Source organism: Nelumbo nucifera, chromosome 8, assembly GCF_055504915.1.
Source record: "Nelumbo nucifera cultivar China Antique chromosome 8, China Antique-T2T, whole genome shotgun sequence".
Taxonomy (NCBI): Eukaryota; Viridiplantae; Streptophyta; class Magnoliopsida; order Proteales; family Nelumbonaceae; genus Nelumbo; species Nelumbo nucifera.
In genome coordinates this window covers 10,617,114-10,636,958 of record NC_142656.1, presented here as the reverse complement: position 1 = coordinate 10,636,958, position 19,845 = coordinate 10,617,114, and the positions used below count along the sequence as shown (strand labels likewise).

The following is a 19,845-nucleotide window of genomic DNA, read 5'->3' as shown; positions in this document are numbered from 1 at the left end:
ACAAAAAATTTAAAAATTTTAAAAAATAAATAAATAACCGCTGTATGGTTCAAATGGTTCGATCGCCTGAGTCAGTGGTTTGTTAACCAAATCAATGGTTTTTGGCCAAAATGACGACTATGGGGGAAAATGAAACCTATTAGTTGACTGGTTCTTGATTTTTCCGGTCCAGTCCAGTTTTGGAAACCATGAGGAATTCGTTATTGACAATGGAATGGCTAAAACCAAAACATAAAAAGAATATATATTTAAATTATAGTTGTGATCGACCCCATCATTGAGTTAAAATGCTTGATGGTTCAACCAAATGGATTACTAACATGGTGTTTGGAAGCGTGGACACTTTTTGGGACCGATTTTCAAGAAAAAACATCCATGCTTCCAATACCTGTTTTTCACAAAAAAAAAAAAACGCTTCTGCCACGTAGGCAATGAGCAACACTATAAGGTGATTTTCATCACCGTTTTTCATGTATGTACTGACAGATAAGCACCAGATAGGATACACATCAGTCAACCGTTGGGGGAAACGGTTCACCATTGGTGGGGTCCCAATTTTTGAGGCATGCCTGATTTTTTAATAATCAGCTGCTGAACTAAACAATGAGATACATGGGCGTTTGTTGAAACGCCTATGTGGATCCGACGTGACACCATTTTTTTGAAAAACGGTTATGGTTCCAAACATCCCCTAAGTCACTAGTTGAGTTAATTTTTAAGTTTCAGGGGTGAATAATGCTATCTAATGCCCTCATTCTTATGACTATCATCAAGAGAAAAGACAAGGTTATTTGTGTTTGATGCCTAACCCTTAATTAGTTTTAAATTTTGAAAATAATGCTATAAATTATCAATTAAGGGTTCATTCTGGAATTTTATTTTGTTGAACATGAAAATATTTGAAATGTCATAGGACCTTGTCTTCGTTAAATAGTAAGCCCGATTTGACTCGACCTTAGGGTTGGGTTAGGGTCAATACATTTGGCTTTAGGGTTGGGTTAGGGGTTTTGATTCTTCAACCTGAGTCAGGTTCAGGTTGGGTTTAGGTTTTGGCTGATTCGTCCTGTCGGGTCATGATACGCTACATATATATAAAGTATTATTGTAACTTTTTTACTTCCAACTCTATAGCTTAAAGTTTAAGATTTATTTATATGTTAGTTTTGATTTTTTTTTCTTTTAATGGGAACAGTGACACCTTATAATCCATAAATAATTTCCTAACCTAAATTAATGGATTTTAGGCCTTCAAAATGTGTTAAAAAAATACAACTGAAATGCTACAAGTTATGTCGGGGCGGGCGGGTGGGTTTGAAAATTGTGTATTTTTAAGTTAGGTTCGGTTGAGATAATGTAGGGTCAGGTTAGGGTTGGACTGTCAACGGGTCAGTTTTGGGTCAGACCTGGTAGAACCGGTCCTGAACCGACAAAAAACCATGGACCCGGAACCAAACCAGACCCTATATGGTCTGTAATTTTTTATTCTCGGGTCTATTGGGCCTGACCCGATGAATCCTGCAAAAAGAACTAAACAAACCTGGGGCTAGTAAGTAGCAAATGGAAATGAATCACAGGCTCACAGCCAAACTATAGATTTTTCTGTTGCATAGGATTCCACTGGTCGGACTCCACTAATCGTTGTTGTCGCTATTGCCTCCACTGGTAGATGTTGCTGCTAATTTTGGCCTCGCACTCATAGTTTGTACAAATTAGATTTTGATTTCTTGGAATTCAATATATTTGAGACTGAGAGAGGGTTGAGTGAAACTGTGAAAGGGAGAGTAAGTGTGATTGAGTGAAAAAAGCAATTAAAGGAATAAAGGAGAAAAAAAAGAGGAAAGAGAGGAAGAGAGAGCGTACCTGCAAATTGAAGTCTGAAACTTTAATACTTGGAGGTTGGAGCCGATGGTCAATACATGAGAACTAAGAAAGAGAGGGGGAGGAAATTGAAAAGTTTTGGTATTTTTCTCGTGTGTGTGTGCATCGATTCGGGTCTGAGTCGGGATAGGGCAGAACCGGTCCCAACCCGATAATAATTGGGACCAAAAAGGAACCAGAACCGAAACAATCGGTCTGGTTATGTTGGGTCCAATGGATCAAATCCAACTCATTGACAACCCTAGATTAGGGTTGAGACAAACCTGTGCCGAACCTAATCTATTAACATTCCTAAGGGGGCCTCTATGGCCCATAAATCCCCACTTATTTTTCACTCTTTCAAGAACCCACATGAAATTTGAACCAAATCAATACTTGCCTTGGGTTCTATGAAGTTAAATTGAGATACCTTGTATTATATATATGATCAATATCACAATATGTACTTAAAGGTGTGCATAACATGTGCTCATACATTAGTAATTCTTGTACAATTTAAGCTCTACAGTGTTATATTGCCATTCTTGGTAAAAATCAAATCTACTTGACTTATTAGCACACCAACAAGTAAAAACATAAAAAAATTTTATGGATCGCCAAGAACATTAGTATATATATATATATATATATATATATATATATATATATATATATTTTTTTTAATTTTCCCTCCGATCTCAACCATCGGGTTCACGGACAATCAAAAAAATTAAGAAATTAAAAAAATGGTCAAAAACCGCTGGTTGGTTCGAACAGTTTGACAGCCTGAATCAACGATTTACTGATCAAGTCAATGATTTTTTACCAAAATGATGGTTCTGAGTTAAAACGAAACCGGTCCCAGTTTTTTCAGTCCAACTGTCCGATTTTGAAAACCATTGTTTGTATATCACATTCGAATCTGCATCACTTGTTGTCCCTACTCTATGTGTAGGGAAGTTAATGGGGTAGTACCTGATCAAACCAAATTGACATTATCAGTTTTGGTTTTGTGATTTTGTCCAGATGAATATTTGGGTCGGTTTTGGTTCATTATTGTTCTGAACCGATTAAAATTCAAAGCGATTATTGAGTTTAAAGTTTCCTAGTTTTCATGTAAATTTTATTATATCTTAGTCTAACATGATTAATTTAATAGACTATATATAACATAATTTGATTAGAGACAATTGATTTATTAGCTTATACCATGGTTTTCAAACTGGATTAGGCTGGATGGTTAGACCAGGAGACCCAATAACCGGTCAGGTAATCGGTTCTGTTTTACCCCAAAACCGTTTTTTTAGCCAAAAATCATTGATTTGGTCAGTGATCCACTAATCCAGATGGTCAAACCATTCAACTGAACAATGGTTTAGGCAGTTCTTTTATTTTATTTTTATTTTTTTTAAGTTAGAACAAGCCATTTGTTCAAATCAAATGGTTGGACCGTTCAACCCAGGAACCAGTCCCCATAATGGTTCCCTATCCGGTCAGTTTTAAAAACCTTGACATGTACTATTTTATTGCCATTTTTATTAAGTTTATATTATAAAAATAAAATTTTAAGTTATTGTATATTATTGCAAATTTGTAATATATATATATATGTTTATATTGCAATTTTTTTTTATAAAAAAGACATATATGTTAATTTATATGATAAAAATAATTGAAAAAATACTTATACATTTTTCTTTTTAATAATTTATTAATTTTTCTCATAAATTAAAACCCAATTGGACTAACATCCCTAACGGATTTAAATTTAAATGACTGTTTGTGAGATCTGATCCGATATTTAGATTGGATCAAATATAAAACTTGTATTATCAGATAGGGTTCCAATATATCTGTTTTGAATACGAACCAGTCCATTCACATTTATAGTAAGTATAATCGGATTATAGTCGGGATGATTTTGGATTTATGATTTTGTCCTGACTAATAATCGGTTCGGGATAGGAATGTACCGGCCCGTTGACCAGGGATACAAATGGATTGGATTGGATTCGAATTCAATCCAACATTGTTTCATGCTGAATCTGATAGGACTCAATTTGAATTCGAATTCTATCAGTAAGTTGGATCTTCGGATTTGATCTAGTATGACTTGTTTTCTTTAAAAATTAATAAATTATTAAAAAAATAAAATACACTAATTAAATAAAGTAAAAACAAAAATACAAATATTTTTTAATTATTTTCATCATATATATACATATTTTTATAAAAAATTAAATAATATAACAAATTTATAAAAATATAATATAAAAAATATATTTATAAATAAATAAATAACATATATATGTACTATATATATTTATATTTATAAATATATAATATATATCAAATCAAATCTTGGATCAAATAGGGGTGAGCCGAATTTGATCCGATTTCTGGTCGGATACCATTATCCAACCCGAAGATCCGTTCAAGAGTGATCCGAATCCAACCAAACAGGATTGGATTTCGGATCGAATCATGAATCGATCCATTTGCACTTGACAGCTCCACCTACGCGGGGGAAACTGGGAATAAAAAAAAAGAATCCGCATCGCTTGCGGGAATCGGACTCAGGGTATTAGGGTCACACGTGCCAACCTGACGTGCATACAAACCTAGCGACATGAATTACTGAATCTGGCTCGCTCTCTCCTCCGGTCTCCCCTCCCTAAAACCCTTCAACAAAAGCAAACCCTCTAAACCCTTCTCGGCCCGCCTCTGATTCTTCTAGGGTTTGCTCGTTTTTTCTCCATTTCTTTCTTTTTCTTTCTTTCTTTCTTCCATGGCTTCAGCTGCTCTAAGAAATCCTAATTCAAGGCGCCTTATCGGCTTATCTTCACCTCTATACTATTGCTGTCGAGGAGCAACTTCGAATCGTTTCACCGTATCTGAATCATTGTTTGGAAATGAGAGAATCTCGGATGCGGGGCCATGGTGGAGATCGATGGCCACATTCACCCGAACGTAAGTTGAAAACTGGTTAACACATTAAGCTTCTTCTCGAACGCTGTGGGTTTTAGATTTCCGATTTGTTTTCTCCCATTCATTTCGTCTTTACAGGATTCTACGCATCAACGTTCCTTTGTATGACTAGTGTTGTTCGTCTTTAGTTTGTGTTGGATTTGCATAGTTGCATGCATTTTGAATGATAAGTAGTGTCTGTAGTTGATTTGGTGTTTATCTTTGAGCAGTTTAATTGGGTTCTGTTCATGTATGAACCTCTGAGTTCATTGAGTATTTCTAGCACGTTGTTTTCATAGAAAAAGAATAATTTTCGTTCTGATATGGTGTTTAATTTTAACGACACCTTTTTTTTTTTGGAGATAAGGTGAAGTTGATTATTTTAGTCATCGGTATTTGTTTCATATGGTTGTCGGCTCACTATGTTAGTCCACTTTTGATGATCCATTCAGTGCCTATGTTTGTCTCGCGAATTAGTGGTTTTCCGTAACGCACTTTCAGGTGGAGTCCATCAGATGGTATTAAGGGTAATTAATGGGAATGTAAATGTGAATGCGTGTGTTGCATTTATAATAGTTCTCCTTCTCAGCATAGTATGCACATCTTGGTGCCATTGTTTCTTTGCCATTCTATTTTATTATGCATAAACTCCAATCATTCTCCATTATCGATTGGTTTGTAATTTAGTGGGAGAATAAACTAAATCAATTGGAGAAGAGAAGAAGCTAAGTTAATTCAGACTACTGTAACTTAATTCTGTATTCTTATTTTCTTAATGTTTTCATGGAACAGAAAACCCCATGTAAATGTTGGGACAATTGGACATGTTGATCATGGGAAAACTACACTTACCGCTGCAATTACCAAGGTCGGTTCATGTTCCTCTACATTCTTTGATCTCTTTCCTCTAATTTAACTATCCAACATTGTTTTTTCATCTTGTATCTGATTAAAAAGAACAATAACAAGGGAAGATTTGTCTCCCCACTTACTGTTTGTCTTTAAGATTCCGGTAAAAGTTAAGAACCAGATTGAAAAAAAATGTAAAGGGACTTTATTTGGGATGGTGGGGACGACAAGAGAGACCATCTAATAAATTGGTAGGAGGTTTGCAAGCTGAAGTCAGAAGAGGGGTTGGACTTAGGGCATGTACTGGAGAGGAATGTTGCTTTCCTGGTAAATGGTTGAGGAATTCCCTTTGGAGCAGGGTGGTCTTTGGGTTTCTGTCATTAGGAGATGGAAGGAATAGAAATGTTTGGAATTAGTAACTTGTCTCTTAATAGAGCTTCCTACTTCAGCCCTTGAAAATCTCATACTTTGGTCTTTTTGTATCCTTGTGATTCATGTTTGGAAAGGGTAACTGTATAAAATTTTTGACAGACCTTTGATTAGGGCAACAACCCCTTTGTCACTCTTTTCCTGACCTTTTTAGTCTCTCCCGGGACAAGGAACCCTTCATCTCCTCGATCATTTCTAGAGGGGAGCAAGAACTTTCTTTCAATTTCAACATCCATAGAGCTCTAACAAGTTCTGAATCTCACTCTTCTTTAACTCTCTTTCCTCTTGTCTTTATTGCCCCAGATCTTCCTAACAAAAGAATTTGGTGGCCTTCTTCAGTTCTTCTAATGAGCAGTTCACAGTTAATTCTTTTTTCCTCAATTTGGCTTGTGGTTCCTCCTAGAATTTGCTTCTTTATATGGGAGGTGGCTCGTGGTGGCATTAATACTTTTGATAGAATCTTGAGGAAGAGAAAGGGTTATTTGTACCTTGCCCTTCATGTGTGCTTATTTTGCCTAAAGGAAGGGGAATCTTCTGGTCATCTTCTTATCAACTGTGAATTACCTCACAGTCATTGGCAATTTTTTTGATAGATAAGTCTTTGGTAATTTTTTTTTGATAAATAAGTCTTTGGTAATTTTTCCTCAATGTCTTTTGTAACAGCACTTTCTCCTGGGCTCCACCTCCATATGTTGGAGATTTTCTCAACCAATGGCTGGGTTGTAGGTCGGAAAATAGAGGTAGACTGTATGTTAAGGTGGTGTGCATGCTGTAATGTGGAGCATTTGGGAGGGGCTGAATAAAAGGATTTTTGAAGGGATGTTCATCCTTAGAAGGCTTGAAATTGAGAATCCTGTTCCTGATTAATGGTTGGTTGAAAGCCCACAAGCTGTTGGAGATATACCCTTTGGCAATTAGGAAAGAAATCTGTGGCAGGTTCTAAACTCCTCATGTTTGGTGCCTCCTATTTCTTCTAGCCTTTCTCCCAGATCTCCTGTGGACTTTATTCATCAGTTTGACAGCAGCTGCAGAAGTGTTTTGATCCATAGGGGTTATGCTGCAATTGGGGGTCAAATTATTAAAGTTAATGGTGAGCCGTTATGGCCTTCAGTGGGTCAATTGGTATAACAGACTCAGTTGATGCTGAAAAATGTGCCTTTTTAGTGGACTTGAGATCTGTGGCTAATCTGAACTTAACTGAACTGGTGGTGGAAGGAGACGCTAAAATGGTTATCGGTTGGATGAAGGATTTAAAAGATGGACTTTGGAGATTCAGCTTTATCTTTAATGAAATCAAAGAAATTTTGTCCTTTGTTTTTTGTTGTTTTAGAAGGATTCCTAGAGAGCTGACTGAATAGAGTGGCTGAGTTTTTGGGTAAATCGGGGGGGGGGGATTTTTTTTTTTGCGTAGTGATTCCTCAATGCCTTCATAACTCCTTGGGGGATTTCCTTTTTTGGTTTTGGTTTGACTGAAGCTTTGTGTACATCCTTTGTTCATTTAATGAAAGTTAACCTTTTCTCTCAAAAAAAAAACAAGGGTAGATTTTTCTGTGTATTTTTTTCACCTCTTCCCGTAATCTCATGGTTCCAAGATCATAACCTGGACATAATACTAACTTGTCATGTGTAACACCATAAATTTGATAAATGATTAGCAAGTAAATCAATAGAAAGCTGTACAGAAGTGAAGAAAAAGAAAAAGAGAAGAAGAATGTGGTGAAGAAAAGAAAACTGGAGAAGAGAACATCTTGGGGCTGTGTGCACCTTTCGTTGCTAATTATACATATATTTAAAAGAAAAGAAAATTACAGTAATACCCTTATCACTAGTGACAAAAGCAACGCTAAACAATAACTGAAAACAGCATAAAAACACTACCAATACTCTCACAACATGTATCAGTATTGCTGCTCTGATTAGATTTAGTAATAGGTTGGAACTTGAATTTTCTTCTTTTTTTGATCAGGCTTGGAAGTTTTCTTCTTATAGTTATGATTGCATCAATTGTTTGGACTCTTTATTGATTATAGTGGAGCTTCTCTTTCAGGTGCTAGCAGAAGAAGGTAAAGCTAAAGCAATTGCATTTGATGAGATTGACAAGGCTCCCGAGGAGAAAAAGAGAGGGATTACCATTGCAACGGTTAGAATTATTGCTTGCTTTCGTGGTGTTCAAATATAATTATGGTTTAAATAGTACGATATTACTTATCAAAAAAAATAGTATGATACAGCACTAGGTCTTCTTTCACATTTTCACCAACAAATTGGTATTCTAAAAATGTGTAATATTGGCAAAATAGTATTGTTCCTTATTTCTTAATGTGATTTTTGCAGGCCCATGTGGAATATGAAACTGCTAAGCGGCATTATGCACATGTGGATTGTCCTGGACATGCAGACTATGTTAAAGTAAGTGCTCAAATGTTTTGGAATTGTTTTAATGGGTTATATTTGTCATTCATCCTCTGCTTCCTTTTTAAAGAAAGGTATTTTATTACAGTGTGATAAACCACGATAAAGAACCTATATTAGGAAAAGGAAAAACTAGCAAGGACAAGAGGCTTAGTTTTTGTGGTAAAATAACTGCTGACTTATGGCTTTCCTTTAGCACAAAAGAATGAAAAGAATTCCCAGAAACTGTCATAGTGGAGAACAAAAAACAGTTGCTTCTATACTTCATCTCAAACAGCATCTTACATGTCTTGGTTTAGTTCTCAAGCACACATTGGTTTATTTTGATCTTTTCAAGATGAAGATGCTCCAGGTCAATTCTAGAGAAATCGTGTTCAAGTATGTTTCCCAGTTCTTACTTGGTCCACTTGTCGAAGGCACTGCCTACTGCTAGGCATAACCCAGTGATCTCCAAAGATGAACCCAAAAGATCACCATATTGCCTAAACAACATTATCATATGGTTAGGTGATTGTTAAGATTTAATCAAAGGACTTTTACACTAAATGCCAATATTGTTGTAACTTTGAACTTTACACTAAATTTGTGGGAAAAGAGGGAGAAGAACTAACATGGAATCAATAAAGTATGACAAAGACTCCTGATTCCATTTGCAAAACCTGTTTATTATCAATTTATCAGCATTAGGATTGACTTCATTCAGTTGGCCCTATCACAGCTTGAGTGTAATTGGTTTTGTGGTTGTTCAGGTTATGATACAGTTGGAGGTTCCAAACAGCCTATTGCACAGAGTAGATAAAGCACTAACTAGACCACACAGGTGTTCTTGGAGTTCAATTGCCTAGGTAGGGAGTATATAGGGGACAAATAATTAATCATGCTCCCTTTATATATGGATATAGGTGCTTATAATGCATTTTTTTTATGAATAACCTGGATATTGTATTAAAACTTAAAGAGAAAGAGATTACAACAAGAGGTTGTTAGAACTGAAACCCTTTACAACAAAAAGATCTCATCACCCTGTTATAATTGAGCCCAAACAATCGAGTTCTATGTACTCCTTGCTTATACAGTACTACTTTCATGGGGAGGGCATTATGGAAAGAAACCCTAGCTTGATGAATAACATCCAAAAGAAAATTAACAGAAGAAAAGGCAAAATATCTTGGAATATTTTTCCTAATTTCTGTTAGACAAACTATCATTGCTGTAGCAATAAAGAAACCCTTTAATTCCAACAAACTATCATTGCTGTAGCAATACATACTATTCATGTATGGTATTCTGTTTTTTGATGAACAGTAGTACATTTTATTAATTCAAAAGCTGATTTAAGTTGTGAATTCATACAACATCCCAGGGAGAGGTGCGAGCTGCAGCCCCTCCTTGAATCTTACAAGTAAACTAGGAAAGAAATACAGGAACCACAGCTGAGCCCAAAACAATTCTTCCCTATTTACCCCTTGCTTGGCTAACACATCGGACAAAGTATTTGCTGATCTCCCCATCCACTGTAAAGAGACCAACATATTCCTTGTCAACCAACTGAATTTCTTCATTTCATTCTTGTAGCGCCATATAGCATCTTCAGGATTTTTCAACCAGCTCACCACCACTTTGGAATCCCCTTCAATTATTAAATGCTGTACCCCCAGCTGGCTTGCAAATTGCACCCCTTTGTACAGCAGTTAATAGCTCTGATAGAGTCCCCAACTCCTAAAGACCTGAGTAGAGCAACGGAATCTCTCCCTTCATGTATGGTGTTCTTTTCTTCATAATCAATAAAGTTAATAGTTGTCGATAAAAAAAAAAGAAAATCCTGTTTCGCTGTTCCTTTGTGTTCAATGCCATTATCCATTGTTAAATTATGGATGGTTAAATCATTTCTTGTTACTTCCACCCAAGTCCTTTTCAATCTCCTACTAGCTCTTCTAGCTCCTTCAACTTCTAATACATCACTGTTTCTAGAAGATGCTGTAGATTGTCTTCTTTACATGTGAAACCATCTCTCAATCTACTTCTCTCATTTTATGACCTATTGGTGTATTGGTGCTATTCCTAGGTTCCTCCATATGAATTCTTTTCTAACCCTATCCTTCCTAGTTTTACCAATCATCCATCTAAGCATTCACATTTCTGTGACACTCATTTTTTGGACATTCTGTTTTTTAACCGTCAAACACTCTGCTCCATACAACATAGCTGGCCTTACAACTGTTCTATACAACGTACAGGTCTTATCCTTCATCAATCTTTTGGCCATCAGATAATTTTTCCTTTCTGAACCTTAGTTCTTCCAGTTCTAGAACAAGAAACTTCTTCAGGTTACTCCATGGTGCAGTAGGTGGTCTTCTATGCATGTGCTGAGATCCTTTCACTACTGCTCCAGTGTTGGATAAAATATTCATTCTATATCCATGTCAATGATATATTTTTTTTGGATGGAGCATTTTTAGGTAATTATGCCATATTCTGACACTTTGGTTGTTTTCAGAACATGATTACTGGAGCTGCCCAAATGGATGGAGGCATTCTAGTGGTTTCGGCCCCAGATGGGCCCATGCCACAGACAAAGGAACACATTCTGCTTGCACGCCAAGTGAGTAAGCATATTGGTGGCTGCCTGTAATGCATGCTGAGTTCCTAATCTGCATGTTACAAAATTTCTGTGCTTGGCATTATGTTCTTATGGTTCTTTTGACTGTAATTTTCTTTTTACTAAAAGAATTATATGCATTATTCAGGTTGGTGTGCCATCACTTGTGTGCTTTCTAAATAAGGTTGATGCAGTTGATGATCCAGAATTACTTGAACTTGTGGAAATGGAACTTCGTGGTATGTGAGCATTGGAGCCATAATGCATGTATTAGTTAAGTGATTTAATGGCTTCAGTCACTTCATTGCTTCAGTGAATCTTTTACATTAATTAATCTATTTTTTTGGCAGAGCTTCTTAATTTCTACAAGTTCCCTGGTGATGAGATTCCAATTATCCGAGGTTCAGCTCTGAATGCCTTAAATGGGACAAATGAGGAAATAGGCAAGAAAGCCATACTAAAATTAATGGATGCTGTGGATGAGTACATACCTGAACCTGTTCGCCAACTTGACAAACCTTTCTTGATGCCAATTGAAGATGTTTTCTCAATTCAGGTAACTGCAAATATATTTTGCAATTGTTTCTATTGAACGAGTATGCCATGCTGGAAGGAGGATTTGCTGTTCCTTGTTCTTTCTGTTGGGTGATACCTTGTTGGTATTTAGATTCCTTAAAATACATGGCTTGGAAATTTGTGCTATGACTTTTTTCATCACATTTTGCTTTCGTAGTTTCTGAGTTCAATTAAGCTATTGAAATAGACAAGTGATTACTGGGTGGAAATATCTGCAAACATGTTCACCAAGCCCTTTAAAAGTTGTATAACCATTTTTTTCTCATTAAATTGATCTGATTTGTTAATGATACTAGTGTGTATGTTGAGATAGAGTTGAGTTGGCAGGCTTCAGGATATTTTATTATATAACTTGTGGTTTTGATCTGTACTATTGCTATTAAAGGGACGTGGAACTGTTGTCACGGGCCGTGTTGAGCAAGGGACTATTAAAGTTGGAGAGGATGTTGAGATTTTAGGATTGATGCAGGTACTATTATAGCTGGATCTTTTAATTGATGCTGTGAATCACCAAACAGCTGATAACCCTGAACTGCTGGTACTCGTAGTGTTTGGTGCTTATAGTAGTCATTTATTTGTTCAGGGTGGACCTCTGAAGACTACAGTGACAGGTGTAGAAATGTTCAAGAAGATTTTGGATCATGGACAAGTAAGTGCTGGTTTCTTATTGCAATCCATACTACTAATTCCTGTAGCAAATTGGTATGATATGTTTTCATCATCATTTAGGCTGGAGACAATGTGGGCCTTCTCCTGCGTGGTTTAAAACGTGAAGATGTGCAAAGAGGACAGGTGAGTATCACCAAACTAGCTTTCACACAAGCATAATATTAAGTGTGGAAAACTGTAGTTAACAAACATTGTAGGATAAAAACCATTTTTATATGGTAAATAAATATTCTTATTTACCAATTAAAAAGATTGAATATGCATAACTGATCTTCATTTTATTTTTCCTACTGTTCTTTATAGACCTATATAACATATATTGGCATATTGTTAGTGGTCAAAGCTAGACATGTAAGAATCATGGATACATTGGCCATTGTACAACTCTTGGCATGTGTATAGAAAGTGAATAAGAGACTCTCCAACATGGCTTTCAGGAAATGGATTGCCTTGTCACATAGGATTTTTCTTGGTTTTGCCATTGCCCATTAAGCAGCTAATGGACATGTTGAGATTTCTAGAGAAAAAAAACTAGGATTCCTTTTCTTTATTAATGTTGTAATGATTCTTGATTTCCAAGTCCACACTTTAATAATATGTTTTCTTAAAAGTAGTTTCACTCAAGCTGCTTTCAATTCATAAAAGGTTACATCTTGATTGGCTTACACTATTCTTGTATGGTACTTTAATGGTCATAGGTGGTTGCTAAACCTGGTACTCTGAAAACATACAAGAGGTTTGAGGCAGAGATATATGTCCTAACAAAGGATGAAGGTGGCCGTCATACTGCCTTTTTTTCAAATTATAGGCCTCAGTTTTACTTGAGAACTGCAGATGTGACCGGAAAAGTTGAATTACCTGAAAGTGTTAAGATGGTGATGCCTGGTGACAATGTAACTGCAGTTTTTGAGCTGATATCACCTGTTCCACTTGAAGCAGGTAGTGTTTCAAATGCCATTGCCATCCTTTGAAAACTTTTTATATTGCATGAAAATGGCTTGATGAGCCTACATCTTTCCAATCTTTCAAAGATCCCAATTTTTTAGGTTGTATTATTCTTATATTGTGTTTTTATCGCTTGATGCTATGAATATCTTGCCTCCTTTACTTAACAGTTTTATTATCTTTGTTGGTATGAATTTCTATAAATAGAAGTGGTTCAAGCTATATTTAAGAATTATTATATAGGTGAACAATAATTCAAATCTTATGTGTTTCTTATCTTTCAAAGATTCCATAAACCATTTTTTTAAGGTGAAAATTTCTTTATTCTGTTTTCATTACTTGATGTTGCGAGTATCATGCTTCCCCTATGTTTTCTGTTTTATAATCTTCATTGCTGTGAATTTCTATAAATAGAAATGATAGAGGATATATTTTAGAATTATTATAGGTTACTGGTCTGGAGGCTTGCACTTCCTGCATCTGCAACATGGACATTGTAGAAATGTATAGCCAGGTTGCATCTTGCAACACTGTAGATGGGATACTGTAGGATTGTATGAGAAATTCATGTTTGGGTAATTTAGTATTGGCTGCTTTTCTTGTTTCTTTTTCAATTAAAGCTTTGATGCATGTCTATGTTCGTGCTTCAGACGAGTATTTGATCTTTAATTTCTAACTAATTTTCTAATTCAATAGTTTTAGTTTACTAGATGGTTATAGTTTACATTGGTGAAATTTCCCAAGTTTTATTTATTCATGTTAAAAGAGACGGTGGGGTTTGAAATTTGAGCTTCAGTTCTTTTAACCTTTTTCTTCCATATTTAAATGATTTAACAGGACAAAGATTTGCTCTGAGAGAGGGAGGTAGAACAGTTGGTGCTGGTGTAGTTTCAAAAGTAATCAGTTGAGGTGTTTTTAAAAGGTGCACGGTATCTCTTTTTTTTTCTTTTTTTCCCCCTTACAATTTGCAAACGATATGCAGAGACTGGAAAACCACTTCTTCCAGTAACATGCCATGTGGTAATATTGTTCATGTAGTCCACATTTTATTGATGTTTGCTTTGAGCATTTTTAGAGAAGCCAATCAAGTTGCTCTGAATTTTTTGGGTTTATATTAAGAGGACTCATTTTCTGCAATTTTTTAGGAGTGGACTTTTCATCATAGTTATTCAGCAAAACCTTTACCTGTACTCTGAATAATGTTCAATATCAATGATATCTAGAACTGGTTAACTGCATGAAGATCTTGATATTGTTATTTTAGGTCATCCAATAACATATACTTTTCTGGGCATTTGTGCTTACATTTGTTCTTCCATTTATCTTGTGTCTGATTCAATTTCTATGCAAATAGGAAGCACCCCCCCCCCCATTGGAGAAATTGGGTATTGAACGGTGCTTTGGATAGTTGAGATCTTGTTGTCTGGCACCTCTGCTCAGTTTGGAAGGAGTATAAATACAAATATGTACAGACAAAATACAAGGCTTTGTACTCCACAAATTTGTATTTGTACTCCTTCCGAACTGAGCCCTATGTATCAGGGGTTAGGTCATTCTACACAAGTATTCAGATTAATATAGTATACGATTGTACTATTTTCTCAAATCACCTAGGATAGCTATGGGCCATGAGCATAGTCATAGTATTCAGTATTCTTAAGAGAAGCCTCTTTTCCCATCTTCTGCAAAGATAATTTCTTCCCCTTAAATCTGCAAAGAGACTTGTAATTTTTCTTAATAAATATATTACCCACGTCATCCATTGCAAATAAGCGGTTGAGCCTCTTGGTAAATGACGGTTCAGCCCATGGTCAGAATTTATAGGCTCAAAGTACATTTGGGGTAGACCTGTTCATGGGCCGGGCCGGGCTGGGCTTTTACTGATTATTAATGGACATACGTTAGGCTCGAGCCTGAGCTTGGCCTGACCAACGGGCCTATAACTTGGGTCCAAGCCTGGCCCTGATAAAAAGCCTGAGCTTGAGCCCGAAGCCTGACCTAATAAAAAAAAATACAATTTTCCCTATTCAAATTAGAATTAAAAATTCAGATGGTTTTTTTCCTATTTAAATGAACAATGGGCTTACAAGATGGTTTTTTTTTCTTTTCTTTTATGTTTTAAAACACGCTTTTACATTCTTAAATCAAAAAAATTATTCAAATGGACATAATTACATAATTCATTTTAAGTCTAATTTTAGGTCGGGTCGGGTTGGGTTATTTTGACAAAACCTGAGCCCGTTTTGAATTTATTGTGGGCTGGGCTTTTTGGCTCTGATTTAAGCCCGTGGGCCTATAAACATGTTCAAGCCCGTCCGGGGCCGAGTTAGGTTATTTTGACAAAACCTGAGCTTGGCTCGAATTTATTGCGGGTTGGGCTTTTTGTCTTGGGTTTAAGCCTGTGGGCTTATAAACATATTCAAGCCTGTCTGGGGGCCGGGCCAAACGGGCTAGTCCGGCCCATGAATAGGTCTAATTTGGGGTAGGTATCAGCTTGGAATTGATGCTAATTCACCGGCGAGTATGGATGCATAGAGTGTGGGTTTTTAAAATTTTGTTTGTAGATTTGCAGTGGAATTCAGAAATCTGCATTATGCTTGTCTATACTTTTCCGAAAAAGTAAAAGCCAACTTCTCTCATTTCCATTTTATTGGGACCTGGAATCGTGTCTTTCTTGGTAAAGGCCCATCATATCTATTTAATTATTTCATTTTTTCTGGAATGGAGTTCAAAAATGCCGATCAGAATAGGCGAGGGATTGGGCTACTATTTCCCATGTGTACCGTGTGGAGGTTTTAATCAAGCACTCCGAATTTGCTACTCACAAATTGTTCACATCTATACCTACAGAATACTATCAACGTGTATGGGGAACATCTCCATGAATGACAGGAGATATTATCGATGTGCACCTGTAATGTCCTGTGGGCAAGGATGTGGGAATAATTGTTAGGCAGCAGATCTGAGCCCTTTACCTTAGGGCCCTTTTGGTTTGTGGCAATGGAGGCTGAGAATCTGAATAGGAATGGACACTCTGATTCTAACCATTTAGTTGGGTCATTTGGGTGGAATCAGAATTTTATTCCGTTTCCAATGGCATTTCCCTATTTGAAGGATGACCATTTTCTCCCCTTTCCTTGGGAATGAGATTTCATTGCACCAAATTCTAAATTTGATTATTGTCTGAACTAACCTGTTTGACTTGTTTTTAAAACACTAAACCTCCTTATCCCTTCTTATTATCATAATAAATGACTGCAATGGAATCTCGTTCCCAAGGGAGGGGGAGGGGATGGCCATTCCAATTCCGATTCCAGACCTGCATTTCAATCAACCAAAGAGGCCATAAGACTATAAACATTAACAAGGTTCAAAGTATCGACAGTATTGGCCGATACGTATTATTTCGGAACTCCTTCGATATGCCCTTACAGTTGGTGTATCTGAGGTCTAACCAGTTCAGGGGGTAGAGAAAACCTAAACTGGCCCCCCTGAACCGGTTGCGAAAAAAAAAGGGCCTGAAATACTGTATCGATTTGCCCGATACACTCATACCGGCGTATCAGAGGTATCGATATTTTGAACCTTGAAAATTAGCAAGAACGGGGCGTGAGACAAAACTGAACGTCTTCGAGTCCACTGAAATTGCAACCCATCAGAAGTTTTGTCTGTTAGAAAACCTTTTCACCGATGGATGGGATATTGTTATTTAAATTTTCATTGAAAATAAAAAATAGCAGAATTCAAGTTTGAACAGGACAAACCCCTTTCTCATTCTTCAACTTGGACGAAGCCCTTTCATTTCCGACTAAATTTATCATAATTTTATTTTTTGAGATATTAACGGGCAAGAAAATACCCGTGTAGGAGCAAAGCAATTATCCATCATGATAATTAGATTTTTGAGATATTACAATTTTATTTAATAAATTATAAATAATAATGATTTAAAACGGAAAAAAACTCCATTAGCTTTATCTGCCCATTCAAAGGAATCAAGATAAAAATTCCAAACAAAAAAACCCTATTTGTTCGAAGAGAGAATAACGCCATGGCTTTGAGCAATTGAGCTTAGGATTTGATTTTTTTTAATTTTATTTTTCACTGTTTTCTTATCTTTTTTTCTAAAAAATTAAAACTATATGCTCTCTAGTCCTTGCAGAAAAAAATTTCATCCATGTCAATTCTGAATTATTTCTTGAATCTCCATTTAAAATCATTGCACACTCCTTTATCATCATAAAAGGTTAGCCGATTTCTTGCTCTTCTCTTTCGTATCACTCTTTGGAATTTAATATTCGGATGGATCTTCATGGATTTTCAGTTTCTCTTTTCTATCTTTTGTTTTTCAATCTCGCTTACAAAAAAGATCAGATATTGACTCTTTTGCAGGAAGCAAGTGTTAATTTGGTTGATCATCCAATCCATCTCTTCATGTCAGTCATATAACCCACCAATGTGGTCTCATGGTTGATTCATGTTGTTTTCCTCTCTACAATTTCTTCTCATAGGTCCAAGTAGACTGGGCTGGCTGGGTTCGGATTGGGTTGGCAGAGGCTAGATCCTAACTCTAAATATTCAGGTTAGGGTTGACCCATAGGTTAGAGGTATCAATGGTTCAACTACCCGGGTCAATTAATCTTTGACCAAATCAATGGGTTTTTGATGTTAGACAAAACTGGGGGAAGATCTAATAGTAATTGGTATGGGAGTGACGTATACTTGTAGAGTGAACATACCCAATCTAAATATGGCTTGATTGATGTTACATCGTGGTTTTGAAAATCAGACCGGAAATGGAATCACATTTTGGCCACCGGTTCTTGAGTCAAATGGTCCAGATAGTCCAGTTTAAACCCGGTTTGGATGGTTTTAAGATATAAAACCAGACCCGACCTATGACTGGTTCCCAGGTCAACCGGTCCAATAATCCAATCCGGTTTTCAAAACCATCTCTTACATTATCTTTAATATATAAGTAACAAATTTATAACGCAACACATAACATCAGTCATCAAATTTCTATTCTACCGAAGTTGGAGTACTGGAGTTTTGCTCAACTCCCAAACTAACGTTAGTCGTTACTCGTTAGTGGCCCTTGGGCTGCAGAGAAGTGAAAGGGACATCTCTCAACACTGTGGGATCGAGTGTGGAAGAAGTTTTTAGTTTGGATTATGCAAGTTTTTGAGTTCCAACGCTCTATTGATTTTTTTGCCACGTCAATATCCATCCCCATCTTTATATTTTCTTTGTTCTTTTCTTGGAGGGTGGTGGATGATCAAATAGAATAAACCGCGTTCCAAATTTGATTTATTAATACTTGGATTCTTTTCAATCTTATCCTTCACTCAGGAATAGTTTTTTCTTTCAAACAGGTTAGTTAACAATGCAACATTTTCAAGCTCAATTTTATTAATAAATACATATTATATATGTATTTTTATTTAAATATTGTTGATAAGGTTTACAATATCGTTACGTATCGATCTGTATCAGTCGATACATATTATATTGTAGCCTATCTAATACACTCCTACAAGGAGTGTTTCAGGTCAGACCATGATTCAAAAGATAAACAGGTCTTAACCAATCCCTTTGAACCAGATTTGAAAAAAATAAAATAAAATACACCACACACAAAAAAGCACCGGATACTTTGAACCTTGATTGTTGGGATTTGGATAAAATCGAATCATTATTGATCAAAAAAGGATTGAATCAAATCAGAGATGAGGGTGGGTTGATAGGGTTCATATATATTGGAGCCAATTGATGAATTAATTAGATAAAGGACCCAATGACATGATGGGGCATCTTTAACCATTGGATTGGTGTTATTTAACAGATGGGATTAATTAGTTAGCACTAATACCAAATTTCCTTTATCATTGAGTGGGGACCGTGGGTTGGTGTTCGCTGGATAATCCCCACATAATGTATGGTAGATGGTTCAGACTCGAGATACCTATATTACGTATCGTGTGTTACACACACCCTTCTTTCCCAATTCTTCAGAGAGAGAGAGAGAGAGGTGGGTGAACGTATAAAAAGAAAAAGAAAGGGTGGCATTAATGAAAAGAAGGTTATCCAGAAGAAGCAACCGTGTCTTACCTTCCCAACAAACATTCTTCAAAGCAGTAGCCAGAAGGCCCAGAAACGTCTGATCTACCCAACAGCGACGTCTTGGTCTTGCAATGCCAATGCCTTAACTCTCAAGTCTCAATGGCCAAGGCAAATATGTGTCCAGATGATGATGATGAGACAGACAGTCTAGCTACGAGCAAAGCTGTTAACTACTGCTAAGGGGAATGAGTTAGCAGCATCTTTGATTGCAACAGATTCTTGCTACCCACCAATAAAAATATATGGATACGCCGATAACCCAACCTAATTAATAAAAAAGCAAATCATCTGGTGTATTCAATTTAGACCCCGATAAATTATTTATCCGGATAAATATAATTACTTAGATAAATTTTTCTTGAAAAATATTTATGCGAGTAAATACATTTACCCATCTTGTTGTTACACCATAAATGATC

At 36.2% G+C, this 19,845-nt stretch overlaps 1 protein-coding gene across 1 annotated transcript; it reads left to right on the top strand.

The window, feature by feature from the left end:
• The first annotated feature begins 4,470 nt into the window (after window positions 1-4,470).
• Window positions 4,471-14,541, top strand: LOC104592208 (elongation factor Tu, mitochondrial). The gene is made up of 12 exons (XM_010251436.3): window positions 4,471-4,827; window positions 5,617-5,692; window positions 8,150-8,242; window positions 8,437-8,511; window positions 11,012-11,116; window positions 11,262-11,352; window positions 11,464-11,669; window positions 12,075-12,158; window positions 12,273-12,338; window positions 12,419-12,481; window positions 13,057-13,297; window positions 14,141-14,541. Exons 1-12 carry the CDS (start codon window positions 4,646-4,648, stop codon window positions 14,209-14,211), a joined length of 1,353 nt encoding a protein of 450 aa, XP_010249738.1. The 5' UTR covers window positions 4,471-4,645; the 3' UTR covers window positions 14,212-14,541.
• The last annotated feature ends 5,304 nt before the right edge of the window (window positions 14,542-19,845 follow it).

What these genes read in the sequence shown, in the direction of transcription:
- LOC104592208 (XM_010251436.3), top strand. Translation starts at nt 4,646, where the DNA reads ATGGCTTCAGCTGCTCTAAGAAATCCTAATTCAAGGCGCCTTATCGGC. An exon ending in GACATGCAGACTATGTTAAA is followed by an intron (nt 8,512 to 11,011) that starts GTAAGTGCTCAA and finishes GGTTGTTTTCAG; the next exon opens with AACATGATTACTGGAGCTGC. An exon ending in ACCTGTTCCACTTGAAGCAG is followed by an intron (nt 13,298 to 14,140) that starts GTAGTGTTTCAA and finishes ATGATTTAACAG; the next exon opens with GACAAAGATTTGCTCTGAGA.